At 46.8% G+C, this 16,750-nt stretch overlaps 3 protein-coding genes across 6 annotated transcripts; 1 reads left to right on the forward strand and 2 right to left on the reverse strand.

The window, feature by feature from the left end:
• Positions 1-488: 488 nt before the first annotated feature.
• Positions 489-5,716, reverse strand: fam161a (FAM161 centrosomal protein A). The gene is made up of 7 exons (XM_026303743.1): positions 5,561-5,716; positions 4,474-4,742; positions 2,667-3,896; positions 2,179-2,346; positions 1,989-2,088; positions 1,665-1,786; positions 489-1,403 (listed from the first exon to the last, which is right to left on the reverse strand). Exons 1-7 carry the CDS (start codon positions 5,714-5,716, stop codon positions 1,127-1,129), a joined length of 2,322 nt encoding a protein of 773 aa, XP_026159528.1. The 3' UTR covers positions 489-1,126.
• A 523-nt stretch (positions 5,717-6,239) lies between these two features.
• Positions 6,240-11,139, reverse strand: cct4 (chaperonin containing TCP1, subunit 4 (delta)). Its single transcript, XM_026304448.2, has 13 exons — positions 10,824-11,139; positions 10,076-10,128; positions 9,898-9,987; positions 9,581-9,689; positions 9,113-9,377; positions 8,667-8,799; positions 8,386-8,525; positions 8,192-8,288; positions 7,767-7,877; positions 7,537-7,667; positions 6,832-7,066; positions 6,508-6,621; positions 6,240-6,381 (listed from the first exon to the last, which is right to left on the reverse strand). The coding sequence occupies exons 1-13, from the start codon at positions 10,939-10,941 to the stop codon at positions 6,367-6,369; spliced, it is 1,611 nt and encodes a 536-aa protein (XP_026160233.1). The 5' UTR covers positions 10,942-11,139; the 3' UTR covers positions 6,240-6,366.
• Positions 11,140-11,296: 157 nt separating this feature from the next.
• On the forward strand, positions 11,297-16,658 carry pus10 (pseudouridine synthase 10). 4 transcript variants are annotated; one of them, XM_026303304.2, is made up of 19 exons: positions 11,334-11,434; positions 11,626-11,692; positions 11,966-12,093; positions 12,180-12,452; positions 12,539-12,625; positions 12,770-12,804; positions 12,920-13,034; positions 13,125-13,186; positions 13,355-13,400; positions 13,804-13,868; positions 13,952-14,037; positions 14,123-14,248; positions 14,369-14,425; positions 14,529-14,605; positions 14,872-14,927; positions 15,015-15,132; positions 15,273-15,415; positions 15,693-15,792; positions 16,216-16,658. In XM_026303304.2, exons 3-19 carry the CDS (start codon positions 11,968-11,970, stop codon positions 16,252-16,254), a joined length of 1,611 nt encoding a protein of 536 aa, XP_026159089.1. In that variant the 5' UTR covers positions 11,334-11,434; positions 11,626-11,692; positions 11,966-11,967; the 3' UTR covers positions 16,255-16,658. The 4 variants fall into 4 exon arrangements, with proteins under 4 accessions (XP_026159087.1, XP_026159089.1, XP_026159088.1 ...); XM_026303303.2 differs by having other exon boundaries at positions 11,350-11,434; positions 11,556-11,692; XM_026303302.2 differs by lacking the exon at positions 11,626-11,692 and having other exon boundaries at positions 11,297-11,434.
• Positions 16,659-16,750: the final 92 nt, after the last annotated feature.

Consider the following 16,750-nt stretch of genomic DNA (forward strand, 5'->3'; position numbering starts at 1 on the left):
TAAAATTTGGACCATGTGCCCGCCCATTCGGCATGTGATTGGCCCTGCCTGTAGTGACGTGACGCCCCCCCCATAGGCTGGTTGGAGCTGTCAATCTGAGCCAGTCTTCCTCCCTCCAGTTTGACCTGTGCACGGTCCATAACAAAGTGTATTGTTTACTGTTGATTTATTTGAAATGAAGTTAATAAGAAACTGGTTTCTTTGTTGTAGATGGCGACAGTGTGAGACAAACGAGGACATGATGACTAAAAACAATGGTTAAGTATATTTAATCCAAATACTAGTCAGTGTCTATGAAGTCATGTACAGTACTTTACAAAAGCTTTGGGAACTAAAGTAAAGTGAGGATCCTTTCAAAAATCATGCACAGAATAGTTTTATTGATCAGACAGGCTAACACACTCAAACTGCAGGGAGGTCTTTATACTCACAAGCAGTAGACAAGAAAAGCAGGAGAACCACTGACCGACACACTGTTTAGTCCCTAAACTAACAATTTGGAACGAATGCTTCTTCCTCAAAGTGTAAAATATTAAGCATGTTACATCATATGTAAAGCCTCTGAGGCAACCAGACGCACAAGGACAATTGCAGTTCATCTGTGGATTGAGGCTGTGTCAGTGTCTTCTGTCTCTGCAGGTAGTCCCAGACTGAGTCCATGATGCTTAGATCTGGGCTCTGTGGTGAGTGGCTGTGTATCTGTTGTGCTGCAGAGTGAATTCAGGACTAATCAGATGCTTTCTTCATAAAGACATTTGATGGAGAACATCTAAAATGCTTAAAACCTTTCCACAGTACGGTATATCATTCGACAGTCTTATCAAAGTGCCATAACACGAGTGTATCTGCTCTAAAACCAGAGACTCAAAGCTGGAGACATTACAGAAACTATGCTGTAATGACAACAACTGCTGACTACAGTGGCTACTGGCTGTGTATTTGTGTATAAGTGATAAACTAGAACTTTTCATGGACGAGATCTTGACTTGTCACACACGTATAACTTCAATTTCAATATGCTGCAACATGTGTAAATTCCATAGAAATAATTTTAGGGCGGTTTTAAGTATGTTGTGTGCTCCCACTAGAAAAACAAAGGGGACTCGAACCAGAAAGAACGCAGTTTTTAAATATCGCGGTGTTGCAGGCTACTTGGAATACTTCTGGTCCCCTGCTGTCTAGTGTCAGCATCATGTTCGCTGTCGTCTGAATAATTCTCATGCTCGTCTGAGTATTGGTAACTTTCATCATCACGATAATCCTCATCTGAGTGGTGGCTGCCATCGCTCTTCTCGTCCTCTGTCCCTCCTTCCTTCTCGTCTGGATCATCCATTTCTTCGTCATCCAGGAAGACCTTCCTGTAGTGAACAGGTTCAAATCCCAAGTCTGCCTCCTGCTGGTCACTGATCAAAGCAACAAATCAGCAGAGTGCAAACTAGACATTTTACCATTAGCCTGATATATGAGACTGTAAATACTGTGACTCATAGTTATCACAACAATTATCTCTCCATATGTCATAAGACTGGATGTTTGCTGTTTTAATTCAGACTGATTCTTTCAATTGTTCACAGACATTTTTACAGTTTTTATTTAAAAACAGAAGTAAGTGTGATGTTGTGCTGCAGCTGCAGACACACGACAGAAATCAGAACCAGGTTTACCTCTGTTTGCTGTCACTGGTCAAAGAGGCATCGTGTGCCCTGCTGCTGATGAACTCTTCAGTCAGATCACATCCATGCAGGGCGTCTGTGTAGCGCTTCTCTGCAGCTTGTCTGGCGTTCCTCTATTACCAAGGCACATGTTAGGAAAGCTGCTGTGAGTAAAGACAGTAATCAAAGCTAAAAACAACCTTTCATCACCTGTCTCTCTTCACTTAGTGATTTCCTCCATGTCTCATTCCAAACCCAGTGTAAGTAATGACTGCCTGTGGTTCTGAGGGGATGGATGATAACTGGTTTGTCTTGGGGGTAATTTTCTTTGTTTACCTGTGCGACCTGCTCCAACAGCAGCGGCCTCCCCTTCACTCTCTGCTGCATCTCCTTAATCTCCTGCTGGTACTCCTTCCTGCGCTGGATGTCTTGTTTCCTGCAGACAACACAGGATTATGGACTGTCCTGTTCCACTCAACAGCAGCTCAGGTTACTCATTTCTGTAGTCATGTTGTTTTAAGGGTACCTGAATTCTTTGAGTTTGGTCTGGTGGGTCTGTGACAGGGCCAGGTGGGGGTCGTTGGCCTGGGCCCGTTTCAACACCACCCTCTGCAGCTTCTTCTCCCTCTGCTTCTGTTTCTCCCTCCACCGCTCCTCCTCCTCCTCAACCTTCTTCCTCTGCTCCAGCACCTTTCTACTCAGGGAGACAGTCTGGTCTCAGATGGAGAAAAGTTTGGATGGGGTGGAGACTTCGACAGGGAGGGGGACAGGTAATTGAGGATGCGGATGCAACAGTAAGGTACAGAGTACAAAACAGCTTTGGACTGGATGTGGGGTTGGAAGCTCACTGCAGGAGTGCTGGGAAAAGGAGTTCCACAAAAATCCACTGGGGGTTTCAAACACAGAAAGCAGCAGCGGAGGTCACTATGTCTAACCCAGACACTTGACGTCTGAGGCTTTCTCTACAGGATATCAACTAAAATGGTGGAAGCCGTCGGAGTCCTAAAATGGTACCTCACAGCCTCGTGGCGCTTTCTGGTTGCATCTGTGACTTTGGCAGGCAGGAGCTCCAGGCTGCCAGAGAGGGACGAACACAGGCTTGAGGTTGGTGTGCGAGCTGGCACAGGGCTGTTGTACGGCCAGCGCTGCATCTGGGGGCTGCTCTGCTCCTTTTCAATGTCAGCCAGGATGCGTTCACGATGTGAGGAAATCTGCGCGGTCCTCAGGTCAAACGGTTCACACGTAGTTGTGGGCTTCACCTCCTTTCGTTTCTCCAGGTGTTTCCGGAAGCGTCTGTAACTGGCGTCGAAGTCAGGCACCTCTTTGTTAATCTGGGGCCTGTGTGTGAAGTTGTTATCCCCTTCGGCTGCAGCACTGCCGTCAGCACCTCCTTTGGTCTTGTTGCGTTGGCTGAGTCGTCGTGCGAGCATGCTGGGAGGCATTGAAGCACTGTGGAGCAACTCCTGGGCTCTCATCTGTATCTTAATAGACCGATACAGCTGCTCCTCCTTCATCTGCTCCCCTAAGGCTGCTGCGTACACTGCCTTGGGCACAGGCTTGGCCTTGAAGGCTTTCACTTTCTCCTGACCAGAAGGCTGTGGAGGACGCAGCTGTTTCTGCTCCTTCTTTAGTCGCTCTCTCTCCAGGAAGCTGAAAGGTTTCTGAGTGATTCGAGGATGCTGCTTTTCTCGCGCTTTCATGTTTCGCCGCCGCTCCTCATTGCGCTCCTGCAGGTCTTCATACAGTGGCAGGTGAACATGAGCAGGTACGGGGCTGGCACGGAACTTCCTCTGGCACTCCGTTAGTCCTTCTAGCTGCCGTCGCAGGTCTGCGTTCTCCAGTTCGATCTCCGAACGCGTCTTTATGCCGTGTTTCCGCCTCTCGGCCTCACGCAGCATCATCTGGAAAGGTTTTGGGACAGTCATCCTGTGTTTCCAATGCTCCCCATCTTTATGCACCTGCCTCTTCTTTCCTTTTCCCTTTTGTGGTCTCTCTTGGTCTCCTTGTAGGCTGTACAGCGAGGACGACGACAGGCGGCGATTGTGAGGGGACAGCTTGAAGTCCCGCCACATGTTCTTAATGTGTTCTTTGGGAGAAAAAAGCAGGCCTTTCTCTACGTCGTTATTGGCAGCTTGATCCTCGTCTGATGAGTCTGACCTCCCAGAGCTCCTCCCGAGCTCCACAGCAGAGCGTGACCTCCTCAAACCATGTGAGGCTGCTGGGCTGGCTTTTGACCATGGACCCCTGAAAAGACAAAGACATGACTCTTAGTGCCATTACTCATGCCTAAGTGGTATATTCATTAGCTTTTTTGTCCATTTATTTGATTTTAATAATTAAATATCTAAAAATATTCCCTTTATAATGATTTAAACAAATCTTCACATTAAAGAAGCTGGAACAGCAAATGACCGTTAATTTGAATAACTCTTAACAACAAACCTAAATTTTCTGTCGATCCAGAAATCAATCAATCATTTCATCTCTAATAACGTGTATATTAAAACACAGAGCACAACACTGAACCAATTAAAATGATAGAGAACTTTGTCTTATTCAGAAATGTTGAGTACAACAAGAACATAAAATGTCAGTTTACCCATATAATAGTCAGTTTTCCTGCCAAATATACATCAAAAATGCCATTTTCAGTGTGTTACCCAATGGACGGATTAAACCAAACTATTTCCATCACTAGTGAGTGTTTAAAGAAACGCTGGTCTAGCTCCCCCTGTAGGCCAAAATAAGTCACACACTGGGATCACAGGAGAGTCTCAGTCAATTCTCAGTCCCTCACATAATTTCAACCAGAGCCACACACCTGTGCCCCACATCCAGTGGTGTCCTGTCTAATGGATCCGAGGACTTGAGCTGCAGCTTTCGCCAGTACATGTTCTCCAGCTCTGCCATAGTGTGCAGGTGGGCCTTCCTCAGTTCCTCCAGTTTGCTGTAGTACTCCTCGTTGGAGAAGAAGATTTCGCTCAGGTCCAGGTGGTCTCCTGCTGCTCTGTGGTCCTTCATCACGACAGGACCGACCTTCCCCTGACAGTCCTCATCACAGAAATCAGAGCCAGAGTCGTCATACTCCAGCTGAAAGGGTCAACAAATCAGACAGTATGATTTATGTGATATAAAAAAAGTCAAACTGATATTTTGTTCTGGCTCCAGGATGGGGCGTTTGATCACCAGTCCTCCTGGAGCAGAGCATCAGTAAGCCTATTATCCTGAAGCAGCAGTGACGTGGGCCATATGTTGGTGCACAAACGGCAGCTTAACCTGAACAGAGCTCAACTGACACACATCCTGCACCAGACGCCTGCTTCCTGAGGTGTTTGTCAAGAGCTTCACTGGAAGAGCCGCCAAAGGCTAATTAAATGTTTGGGATCTTAAAGCGAATGTGACGTCTGCTAATCTAGTCAGGGCGGAAGTCCAAAAATAGGCCAGGACATAAATACACATCAAATCCCTTCCACCACACAGTCTGAGCTGGAACTGTCAGCTGTATTTCACCATCTAAATGGAGAGAACAAATATTTAACTAAAAGTGATGTTATGAAAGGTCAAACCACATTAGACTCAGTTTCCCCACCTGTTAATCCAAAGATGGAACATGTCAGAGGTTAAATCTCATTTGATCTCAAAAGGCTTTTGGTCTAAACTCCAAGTAAAGTGTAGTTTTAAATGACTGATTCAATTCCAACGCTTTCATTTGATATAAGCTCAGACATTGGACTTAACTCTGTTACTGCAGTGGTGCCTCTACACTAAAAACAGGCTCATGAACTTAATATATGAGACTTTGAATTAGCTGCCGTCAGTCACTTTGAATGGGCTGATGTCTGAAACGACTTCCTGCATCTTCAGACCTGATTCATACTCAGGAAAGTGATTTTCTGTTTTTCTTTTACCTCCTTCTCCAAGTCCCGGTTGTCCACGTGACCTGTGGCCGCGTATGGCAGCGCTCTCTCCCGCTCGTAGGAAGCTAACGGCGCCTTGGTGTGCGGGTCTACCGGCGTTTTTAAACACGAAGTGACCCAGACGTTTTTCCGGTGGGCATCAGCCATGAGTCCGCACAGGCTGCTCCACTTTTTAATCAACAATCCAATAATTTAATGATTATTTAATGATAATTTAAATATGTCGCCGTCACGCGTTGGAACCAGCGACGGGTGGTCTCCTTAGCAACGCAGAGGAGCTTCGTCGGGAAGGAAGTGACGTAGGGCAACGGGAAATGACGCCACGGTCCCCACACAAATTAAAAGCAGTTAAAAAATAAATATACACTTAAAAACTGCACATTTATCCAACGAATGAATCAAAAATATGGCTTTAATTCCTGTACGTGGTGTAATACTGACAATTATACACGTAGCACATTATAAAAGTTTCGTATCAGTAAAAGCAAATACCAACATACTGTTAAAATTCAAGCATAAGCTTAGACTTTACTTAAAGCCAATACAATGCCTTACAAAGCTTCATTTATTTTACTGCTGTGCTTTTCACTTGATTTTATATATGAACCAAATAAAGTTTTAAGGGAATAAAATACCAATATACATGTAAAATAACCACACAGGCAACAGCTGGTGTGTCAACAGAAAAGATTTTATTAAATTATGCAACTTAACTACAGTGGAAATCTGAACAGACTAATGTTAACAGAGTCCTCTGATTCTCACAGTATGAGCAGGCTGACTGACTGGACAGACTTTTATCGGGTGTTCACCTGAAACGACATAAAACATGTTTTCAGTTCAGAATGAAAATGAAATGTTATGTACTCAGATACTGCAAAAAGAAACAGGACTAAAGACTGTAGGTAAATAAAAGTCCCTGTAAACTAAACTCTTACCACATCATCAATCTTCAGGATGCTGCGGACCGTCTCTGTGGCCAAGGTCAACGTGCTGATAGAAACCAGCAGAGGCTGCACCACCAGCTCCTCCAAGATGTTGGAAATACCACCCTGTCCCAAACAAGCAGTAAACCAGTGAAAACCGAGGTACAGCAAAGGAAACCATGACAGTAGGAAGTGTGTGTGTCAGGGGAGTCTGTAGTTTACAATAACACTGCAAATAACTTTTTGATCTTCTGATCATTTCTTTGAGGCAGAGAAAACTAAATAATGGCCACTAATAGTTCAAAGAGCCCAAGAACAAAACAGGAACAGACGAACCTTGCGAACGTTGATGCCGGCCATCTTGTCTCCCTGGGCGTGCCTGTTACGCAGCTCGGTCACCGTGGAGATGGGGTTCAGGCCAGCGTTCTCGGCCAGCGTGGAGGGGATCACCTCCAAGGCGTCAGCATATGCCCGCACGCAGTAGGCCTCCATGCCTGCCAGGGTGCGTGAGTACTCCGCCAGACGTACAGCCAGCTCGATCTCTGGAGCGCCGCCACCAGCTATCAGGGCCCTGACGGACCGAGGAGGAAAAGAATATACTTAATACAAACTTATTAGACCTGAAAACAAAGGAATGATTATTCTGTCTTCATATCTTTGATTCCTAATATCAATAATTCCCTTGTGATCCTTTAAAGTTCAGTAACGTATGACTGACTCATGATCACTGGACTGTTTTTGACCTGTATCACTGAGTAAATTCTACAGGCCTGAAGAGCCAAAATGATCCAATAACTCACAGATTTGACACCCACTGTCTTTCATGATGTATTTCCTGTCTAAACAACCTGACGACCAGTTAAAGAATAATTTCAGGTACATGTATGAAAGCTTCTGGCCAAGCTGCTGGGACAACCCAGAGTGAACAAACTGAGCTTTCCACAGTTACTGTTCCTCTGCTTGTTACGCTCCTGCAGGATGAACCATGCAAGAGCGCCTTTGTCAGAGGGCGTCTGTCACCCAGTCAGTGGGAAGTCTGACCTCTTTTTGACCAGGCAGCGGATGACACACAGAGCATCGTGGATGGAGCGCTCGGCCTCCTCGATCACCAGCTTGTTGGAGCCACGAACCACGATGCTCACAGTCTTCGCGGGGCTGGTGCAGCCTGTGATCTGCAGCGAGCAACAACAAAGGTTCACCGAAGGCACAGGGTGTTCTTTAACCTGAAAACTGCCACAACATCAACCCTGTGGACTCTGTGTGGTTCGTACCTTGACCAGCTTGCCAGAGCCGTTCAGGCTGACCTCCTCTGCCAGCTCTGCCGTGCCAAGCATCTCGGGGGTGAAGTGGTCAATGTGGGCGATGGGTTTGGTGCCGAGGGTCTGGAAAGAAGCAGAATTTGGTTCATTTCACTGAAACACAACAATGTGATTTCTGTTTGCAAAGTATTTTATATGTATGAATCGGCACTGATGTCAATTAATACTCAAAAAGACAAAAAGGCTGCAGGCTCACGATGCAGCTTCTTACTGATGTTTTATTTTTCAGTGGGATATTATGGAAGCCAGCAGGGTCTCAGGCACTGAGAACATGTGGCAGGAGCCAAACTAATGTGAAAATGTGTCCTATCATCAGTTAGAGGACAGAATGTCTGCGGTGTCCTACAGTCTGAGACACAGTGCAGCTGTGGACTCACCTTGCAGATGAACTCGATGTCCTCTCTCTCGATGTCTTTCACCACCATGACCTTCATTTTGTTGAGGAAGTGCAGGGCGAGGTCACTCAGAGCGTCTCTGTGGCAGCACAGTTTGTCGTTAGTATCAAACATCTTTTTAAGACTGTCAAGACATGAAACCAGCGTCTGTTCTCTCACGAGTTGTGTTTTTGTACCGGAGGATGGATTTCTGGATGAGCAGCATGTTGCAGCCAGCCTTCTTGATCTGTTTCACCATGTTCAGGATGTAGGCGCGCTCCTCCCGCAGCACGCGGTCCATCTGGGCGTAGTCCGAGACCACGATCTGGTTATCCATCTGGGTGTCCAAAAAACACACAGCAGGTCAGGAGAGAAAAGAGGCTGCCTGTTAAACACCAAACCGTTCACTGATGTTATTACAGAATTAGTTTGATCACTGCCCTGAAAGTTGTGTGTGTTGTTTTATCAGCACACTCACGTCAGTTTTAGGAGGCGACAGGCAGAACTGGATGAGGCCGATCTTGGCCTTCTCCACCCGCGTCACACCGGAGCTGGTCACCCCCTGGGTGAGCACCAGGCCTTCCACGAGCTCACAGTCATCAATGGTCCCTCTGAACACAACACACGAGACCCACATCAGTACTTTCAGTGCAGGGAGCAGAAACAGGAAGGAAACTACAGGGTCATGTTAATGTCAATTCAAGAGACAACAATGAAGAACAGAAACGACTTCACCAACATGAAGTACTGTTTTTATTAACTAAAGCTAAAATGTCTTGTAAAAATATTCACTATATTCATTTTCTTATTACTTTCAGATCCACATTTTCATTCAGCAGAAAACAGACCCAGTGATAGAACTTAGAAAACAAGTGACTGTGTAAATAAATAAATAAATTAAAAAAAAAAAAAAAAAAAACTCACCCGAGCTTCTTGATGATTTTGATGTCCTGCAGGTCGACGCTGGTGGCGGTGGCCGGGTCGATGACCCTCATGACGGCGTCCACACTCATGGGTGCCAGCAGGCTGGAGTACTGAGACACCACCTTGGAGCACAGCGATGTGGTGGCACTGTTGAGAAGCGTCTCACGGTCGCTCAGCTGCACCGGCCGACTCATGGCCGTCAGCACCTCCACGCCCTTTTCCACCGCCTTCTGGAACGACTCCGAGATGGTGGTGGGGTGGATACCTGCCCGGTGGAGCGACGTGTTAGTGCTGACACTATTTAACAACAGAAAACGCTCCTGCTTCTTCGCACCTTAGTATATTAAATATCAGCTTTGAGAGGCAGGTCAAAGACAATCAATAGAGACGCCAGTGTAGGTAACGTCAGCAGCTTGACAGCGTTAGCTTCTGCATATTCAGCTGTTTTCAGCTCCGTGCAGCTCTTACCTTTCTGCAGCAGCCTGGAGCAGGAGTCCAGCAGCGCTCCGGCGATCACAACCACAGACGTGGTGCCGTCACCAGCCTCGATGTCCTGAGCTTTGGACAGTTCCACCAGCTGAAACACAGGTTTCAACCCAAATCAGTTTCTGTTATAATCAAACAATGAATTGTGCCGCAAAATATCACAGAAAATGTAAATGAAGCTAAAGAGAAAAAAACAACAGAGCATTCAGGTCAGTCTTGGTGTGAATTCTCTTCTCCACACTCTTCTCTCACTGCAGTCCGAGTCAGAACAATAAAGTGCTTTTACTGATGGCACGTACCATTTTGGCAGCTGGGTGGAGCACCTGCATCTGCTTCAAGATGGTGGCCCCATCGTTGGTAATGGTCACGTCACCTTTCTCATCCTGGATCTGTAACAGAAAACCGGCCCAGCTTAGAAACACAGGTCTGACCAAGGAGTTGGAAAAACCTCACCTCACACTAAAATCTGTCACTCACCATCTTGTCCATTCCTTTGGGTCCCAGGCTTGTTCTGATGGCGTCTGCAACAGCTGTCGGACACACAGGTGACGTGTCAGAACAGGACGCAGTGACAAGACACAAATACACAACAAAAAAAAACAAAAAGTCACATTAGGACGTTTAGGATCTTTAGGGTTGACACAGGTAACAGGTGTTGTTCCTCTTTGCATAAAAGCAAATGGCAAAATAAAAAGACAGAGACCAAAGAAAAGTCAATCTGTCAGAACTGTTTTTTAACAATATCAGTTACAGGCAAAAAGACAGTTTTGTGTCTGAGTATAAATATTTCAGTGCAGCTTCAGTCCTCTGCTGCTGTTATACAGAGGGCTGACATTGTGTTGAGTCACGAGCATCTTTCACTAAGCGGAACTCCAGTCAAAATGTGGTGGTTTCATGCTGCTCACTGACGTTACTTCAAGTGAACCAGGGGAATCTTGACAGTGTAATTTCAGCCCAGTAAGCTGGACCTGGTACATTCATCTGGGCCGAATAACAGAAGTGGTTCCCAGGACACTAAAACATGAATAATAGCAGCTACTCTGCTTTGTACTTTAATCGCAGAGCAAAGCTGTTAAACTGGGATTTTACCGAATGGGGTTTCATAGGAGCTAGTAGCTAATGAGTAAAGTAACGGGGCACAGCCAAGCCCAGAGCTACGGGACTGGACTGGACTGGACGGAACAGATTGTGGACCCGATTGTACCTGTTCGCATTTCATCATTACCTTTGGCGGCAGAGATGTTACTGAACCGGATCTGGGCCGGCTTGTCCCGGTCCACATACGCCCCTCCTTTGTTTCTGCCTCCGTTTGAAACTCTCGGTGCCGCCATCACTTCGGGCATCGATATTTTATAATCAACGGAAAATGTTCCGAGGAGTCTTCAGAGCGGGACTGATGGGTCCCGGAGCTGAAACACGCCGGTTCGGGTTCGGATGGACTCGGATTGAAGCGTCTCCACGGGGACCCGGTCAGAACCTTCCAGAGACACCGGCAGCTGCGCAGGAAGGAAAGACCCGCCCGGCGCACGGAGATGACGCAATCAGACATTTGCTGTCGACAACCGATCTGAGGTAAATCGAAAAGTACATTTAATTACGGATTAAAATCTGTTTCTGGTCATCAGTCATTAGTGAATATAACGTAGAATATACACACCAGTGGATATAGCGGCCATTGTGCCCGTTAATGCGTGAGGTTTTAAAACGCAGACGAGACGAGCTGATCTGTGTCGATTAGCTTCGTCTGTCGGAGCAGAAACTGGAGCTGAAGCGTTTTGGTTCAACATGTGAACAAGTGTCTGAGCTGTTTGTTGTATTTCTCCGTGGATTCAGCAGGTAGGTTCGTGTGGCCCACGGTGTGTCAGTGTGAGCTCGTGTAGCTGCTCTGGGTCACACCGGATTGGTGTGTTTATGTTAGACATGTCTGTAAATCCGCTTTCACTGCTGGTTCGTGCAGCCGGAAGCTCTAAGTCACAGCTACATCTCAGGGTTAGAGACCAAAGCGGCTAACAAGGATTATATCACAGTGACAGGAAGACAACAGGGTCCAGAACAACAACACTGGAGAAAAACATCCAACAAAAGGAATAAAAGGTATTTAACTCTAACCTGATCACCTTGTTGTCCTCACACTGATGGGCAGGTGCACCCTGGGGTGCTGTGACGTCACAGGTGGGTGTGGTTACAGGTGCAACCCAACCACAACAGGCTGTGCAGTTTACAGTACCTGCATATTCTCTAAAACAGACACAGTATGAACATATAAACATCCTTCATCTCAGCCAAAGTCATTAGTCTGTAAAATCCTGTCCAGCAGTTACTGAGGTCACTCCTGTGGACCGACCGCCCTCTGTGTTTCTCTTGCAGTCATGCTGCCCCTGAAGGAGAAGGACAAACCCGTGGTCCAGAAGCTGCTGTCGGCCGGATGCTGCGCTCGCTGCGTCCTCAGATTCTGCAGCGTGAGCGTCCAGGCCGCCTACAGACAAGCACAGCAGGTAGGACCCCCCCGCCCCATCGTTTCCTGCAGCTCGTAATGTCTGTGCTCACGTTTGACTCACCAGCTACTGTTGGCCTCACACAGAATACGCTCAAGGAGCTGCAAGCTTTCATCAGTGACACAGAAAACAGCAAGTCCCATGATGCAGCAGCACCAGAGTCCATAGGAGAAAACAGCAAATCCCATGATGCAGCAGCACCAGAGCCACCTGAAGACCCACCGTGTAAAAGAGTCAGGCTGGAGTCCAGCGTGACTGATGCTGCCGCCGCCGTCACACAGGAGGCTGAAGAGCCGCGTGTGTGTGTGGTGTGTTTGGGGATCCTACAGGAAATGTGTAGCACGACTCAGGCTGTGAAGGTGCGTGTGCTGAAACCCTCACCGCCCTCCTGACTGGCACTGTGGCGGTGAAGACCACGGTCACATGTTGTGGTGTGTTTTCACAGATAGCAGAGGCAGTGAAGGCAGAAAAGTACGAGTTCGACACGATGGTGCTGTCGGTGTCTCTGCCTGCTCAGCTGTGTGTCCGCGAGGTCAGTGTGTGTCATGTGACCCTGTTTACATTATTCCCTGATCCCTGACCAGTCTTGATTTAATGTCTCAGACAACCAACAAGACCAGTAAATATTCTCCACTGGAAATAATGATGCTTTTTAATAACGTTCTGAATCCTGCAGCACTCCTGTTGGCTCCACGTGAAGAAGGAGGTGAGGTAAAGGATTTAGTCTCAAACATACATTTTGGACATCACTGTGTGTGTGTGTGTGTGTGTGTGTATGTGTGGTCACACGGACTCACACGTTTGCTCTGACGCCTTTATCGCTCAGAGAGAAGGGCCTGCTGTTCGACAAGGACGACGTCATCCAGGTGAAGGAGGCCTTCAAGTGGGTCATGCAGGGCCTGGTCGCCAAGCAGCTGGGGGGCGTTGCCGTGGTGACCAAGGCAAGAGTTGGCTTTACAATAAGCTGTTTTTCCACGTTACACGACAAATGTCAGACGGAGCTGACGTGAAGTTTTTGTTGGTTTTTGCAGAGTGCGTTTGAGGTCGGCGTGGAGTTCACTCACCCGGAGACAGACGCTGACTGTCACTTCCTGTGAGTATTAAACTCTGAGGGACCACAAAAGGCTTTCAGCCAAAATACCCGAATTACCAATGATTAAAGTGAGGGACGGCAAACTGATCTGAGGTCACACACAGTTAATATAATAAATGAAACTGTGGGTAAATGATGCTCTGCCTCTTGTTTTGTGTGGTCCCACAGTGCGTCAGCGTGTCCCGACTGCTTCAAACCCACCAAGAACAAACAGGTGAGGAGGCAGCAGAGTCCACAGGCCTCAGAAGTCGAGTTTTCTTTCTGTTTGAGACACGTAACGACCATCAGTTATTCTTTAAAGCCATGTCCACAATGCTAGGCTGTATAGCAGCTCTAACGAATCTGGTCTCAGCCTCTGGAGCAGTGGTCTCCAAGCCTGGTCCTCAAGAGCTAAGAGAGTCAAGAATCCCTGCCCTTTCAGTTTCTAATTGGCTGAACACACCTGATCCAGGTAATCAGCAGTGAGTAGGGCAGGGATATCTGGAAAACAAGCAGGACAGTAGCTCTCGAGGACCAGGGTTGGAGACCACCGCCCTAGAGGGTCTGCAGACCACAAACCAGCTCCCATCTTAAACCCTCCTTCCCGCACTTTGCCCCTGAACCTGTGGTTTCCTCAGTCGGTGTTCACCAGGATGGCAGTGGTCAAAGCTCTGGAAAAGATTTCTGATGCCAAATTTCTGAAGTAAGCTCCAACTTTATATCAACAGTGTTTTTCTGAAAGTGCCGTTGAAAATGATTTTTGATGCTTTTATGTTTTTGTTTTAGACACTACCCCTGTCCACCGACGCAGCCGACCAGCAGCTGCAGCCCTCAGGACGTCCAGTGTCTCCACACGTCGGTCTTCGTAGCAGGTCGGACTCTAAGTCTGTCACTGGTTGTCCAAAGTGTTTGGAGGCTCCGGTTTGTGCTGCAATGATTTGTCGTCCTGCTGTTCAGGGAGATACAACAAGTTCAGCCGCAGCCTCCCTCAGACTCCCTGGCTGATCGATGGGGAAAGGAGGATGGAGTCGTCGGTGGAGGAGCTGATCGCGGCGCCGCTGCTCGCTGCCTTCAGGGCCGACGGTGAGTTCACACTTTAACGACGGGCACCAGCCTGGAGGTTCTGCAGGAAGAGTTTCTTCACTCTGACGTCTCCTGTGTGGAGACAAACACGTTGAGTCACTTTTGTGTGTTTCGTTGCAGGTTTTAATTTCTCCTCTTCTGGCAGGGAGGACGTGGATGTCCGGACCCTTGGAAACGGTGAGAACCACATTTTCTCTTGAAGCTGCATTTGTTGGTCAGGATTTTCTGACCTGTGAAGGATGAGGAACTTTTCATGTTGTGGTTTGGTTCCGTTCGGCAGGTCGTCCCTTTGCGATGGAGCTGCTGAAACCTCACAAATCCAGATTCAACAGGGCGGAGATGAAGCAGCTGCAGGAGGTGCCGCCCGTTTCCATCCACTCACTCAGAATCGGCTTCACATCAGTGACAGAACACAAACTCTGCACAAACACAAATTTAAAGGAGCCTTAACGTAGATTAACATACGGTCTGATAAAGATTTGCTTTGAATCCACCTGACATAGATTCCACAAAGGACTGAATATGAGCAAACTGACTGGGGGACTGTGGGACCTGGGCAGACCACTGAAGGTTACAGTTTTATGTCTTCACTCATTTTAACTGACGTTTGTTGGTGTTTTTAGACCATTAACGTGTCTTCAGACAAAATCCGAGTCAGAGACCTGCAGATCGTTACCAGGTAAGAACTGTCAAAGTGCCAAGTACTTCATGTCTGTATGTAACAATACTACAGTACTGGAGAGTATTGTGTGTGTTAAAACTGCAGAGAGGCCATGAGTCGGATGAAGGAGGGCGAGGAGGAGAAAACCAAGTCGTACACGGCGCTGATCTGGACCCAGAAACCCATTCAGAGAGAAGACATCATCTTCATTGACGACATCAAGGTCGAACTCACATCTGTGTCACATCTGGTCACAGCGACGACTGGAGCTGCTTTTAAATTCATTATTAATATAAAACTGTCCCGTTGACTTGATAAGATGAAAAGCAGACTCAACAGTGTGGCTGGTGTTTGTCTGTTCAGGACCTGACTCTGGATCAGAAGACTCCTCTGAGGGTTTTGCACCGTCGGGCACTGGCCGTCCGACAGCGAGTGATCCACAGCATGAACGCCCGCTTCCTGGACCCACATCACTTCTACCTGGGACTGAAGACACAGGCCGGGACGTATCCTTCAGACATGTCAACAACAATCGTAGTTTTTAATATTAAATATATTAAACACTGATGTTTAACACAAAGTGAGAATATTTGCCTGCTCTGATGTTTTTACAGCTCAAACTAAAACAAACTCTTCACTCTTCTCCAGCTCTTTGCCCACATTCACTGATTTTACATGTTGCATTGTGGGTAGTGTAGTTTCTAAATTGCCCTGGCTTCCCACAGCAGGAAATGATATTTCCTGTGCCTGTGCTGTGAAAGGCTCCTTCACCTCAGCCCACAGGTACATCAAGGAGTTTGTCCACGGAGACTTCGGTCGCACCAAACCCAACCTGTGCGAGCTGCTGAAGACGGACGCCGACATCCTGGAGCTGGACGTGGAGGTTAGTCGAGCACGTTAAGATTCATAGTATTCAGCTGACAAATACAGCAGGTACTTTATTTATCAGAGTAAAACTACAATAACTTCTTTTGCTGCACTGAAAGATCATGTTCCTCTTCACAAAACAATTTTCAAAATAAAAGAGTTCATTGAATGTTTAGGAGCCTGTTACTTCAGTCCAGTTCTCATTAAAAAACCTTAAAGTGATCAACACAATAATCATCAATAATTAGAATCCAATAATATCAGATCCATTCATATGTAATGGGCCATTCTGCACAGTGAGTACTTTTACTTTGGATACTTCAAGTACATTTGGATGATGGTACTTTTGGACTTTTACTATGAACAGATGGTTTTTACTCTGTGGTATTACTACTGTTACTGCAGTAACTGACCATGTCTTGTGTCTGTCCCCCCTCAGTCTGTAGATGTGGACTGGCCTCCTGCGATACCAGAGTGAACATGTCCACAGGTTCAGCTCCTGTCAGCAGCTGCTCGTCGTGTGTGGAAGCAAAACCTCAACCTGGTCCCGAGACTGAAAAGTGGAAACGCTGAAAACCCGAGAAAGCCACACGGTCCTGCTTCAAACACGTCCGTACCTTCAGCTGCGTCACATTAAACATGTGGTCGCACGTCACGGTGGCCCTGTTCTGTTGGGATTGGTCTGAAGAAACGAGTCCTGCTCATTACACATTCAGAGTTATTACTGATTCATCATTTGAGCCTTTTGTCAAGAAAACACAACATGTTTGTAAAATCTGAAGATGTTACTTTGGGAATCTGATGAAGTTTCTTTTTCATTTTGACATTTTAGACAAAACGAATAAGAAAAAAAAAAAGATTAAACAATGAAAAATGTTTAAATACCTGTTTAGAGTCAAACCTTTTTCTATTTCACGCTGTATTCATTTCAGTCACAGCTGGAATTGAGAACTTCTGTTAAATGACTGATTGGA

This window comes from Mastacembelus armatus, chromosome 1 (assembly GCF_900324485.2).
Source record: "Mastacembelus armatus chromosome 1, fMasArm1.2, whole genome shotgun sequence".
Lineage (NCBI taxonomy): Eukaryota > Metazoa > Chordata > Actinopteri > Synbranchiformes > Mastacembelidae > Mastacembelus > Mastacembelus armatus.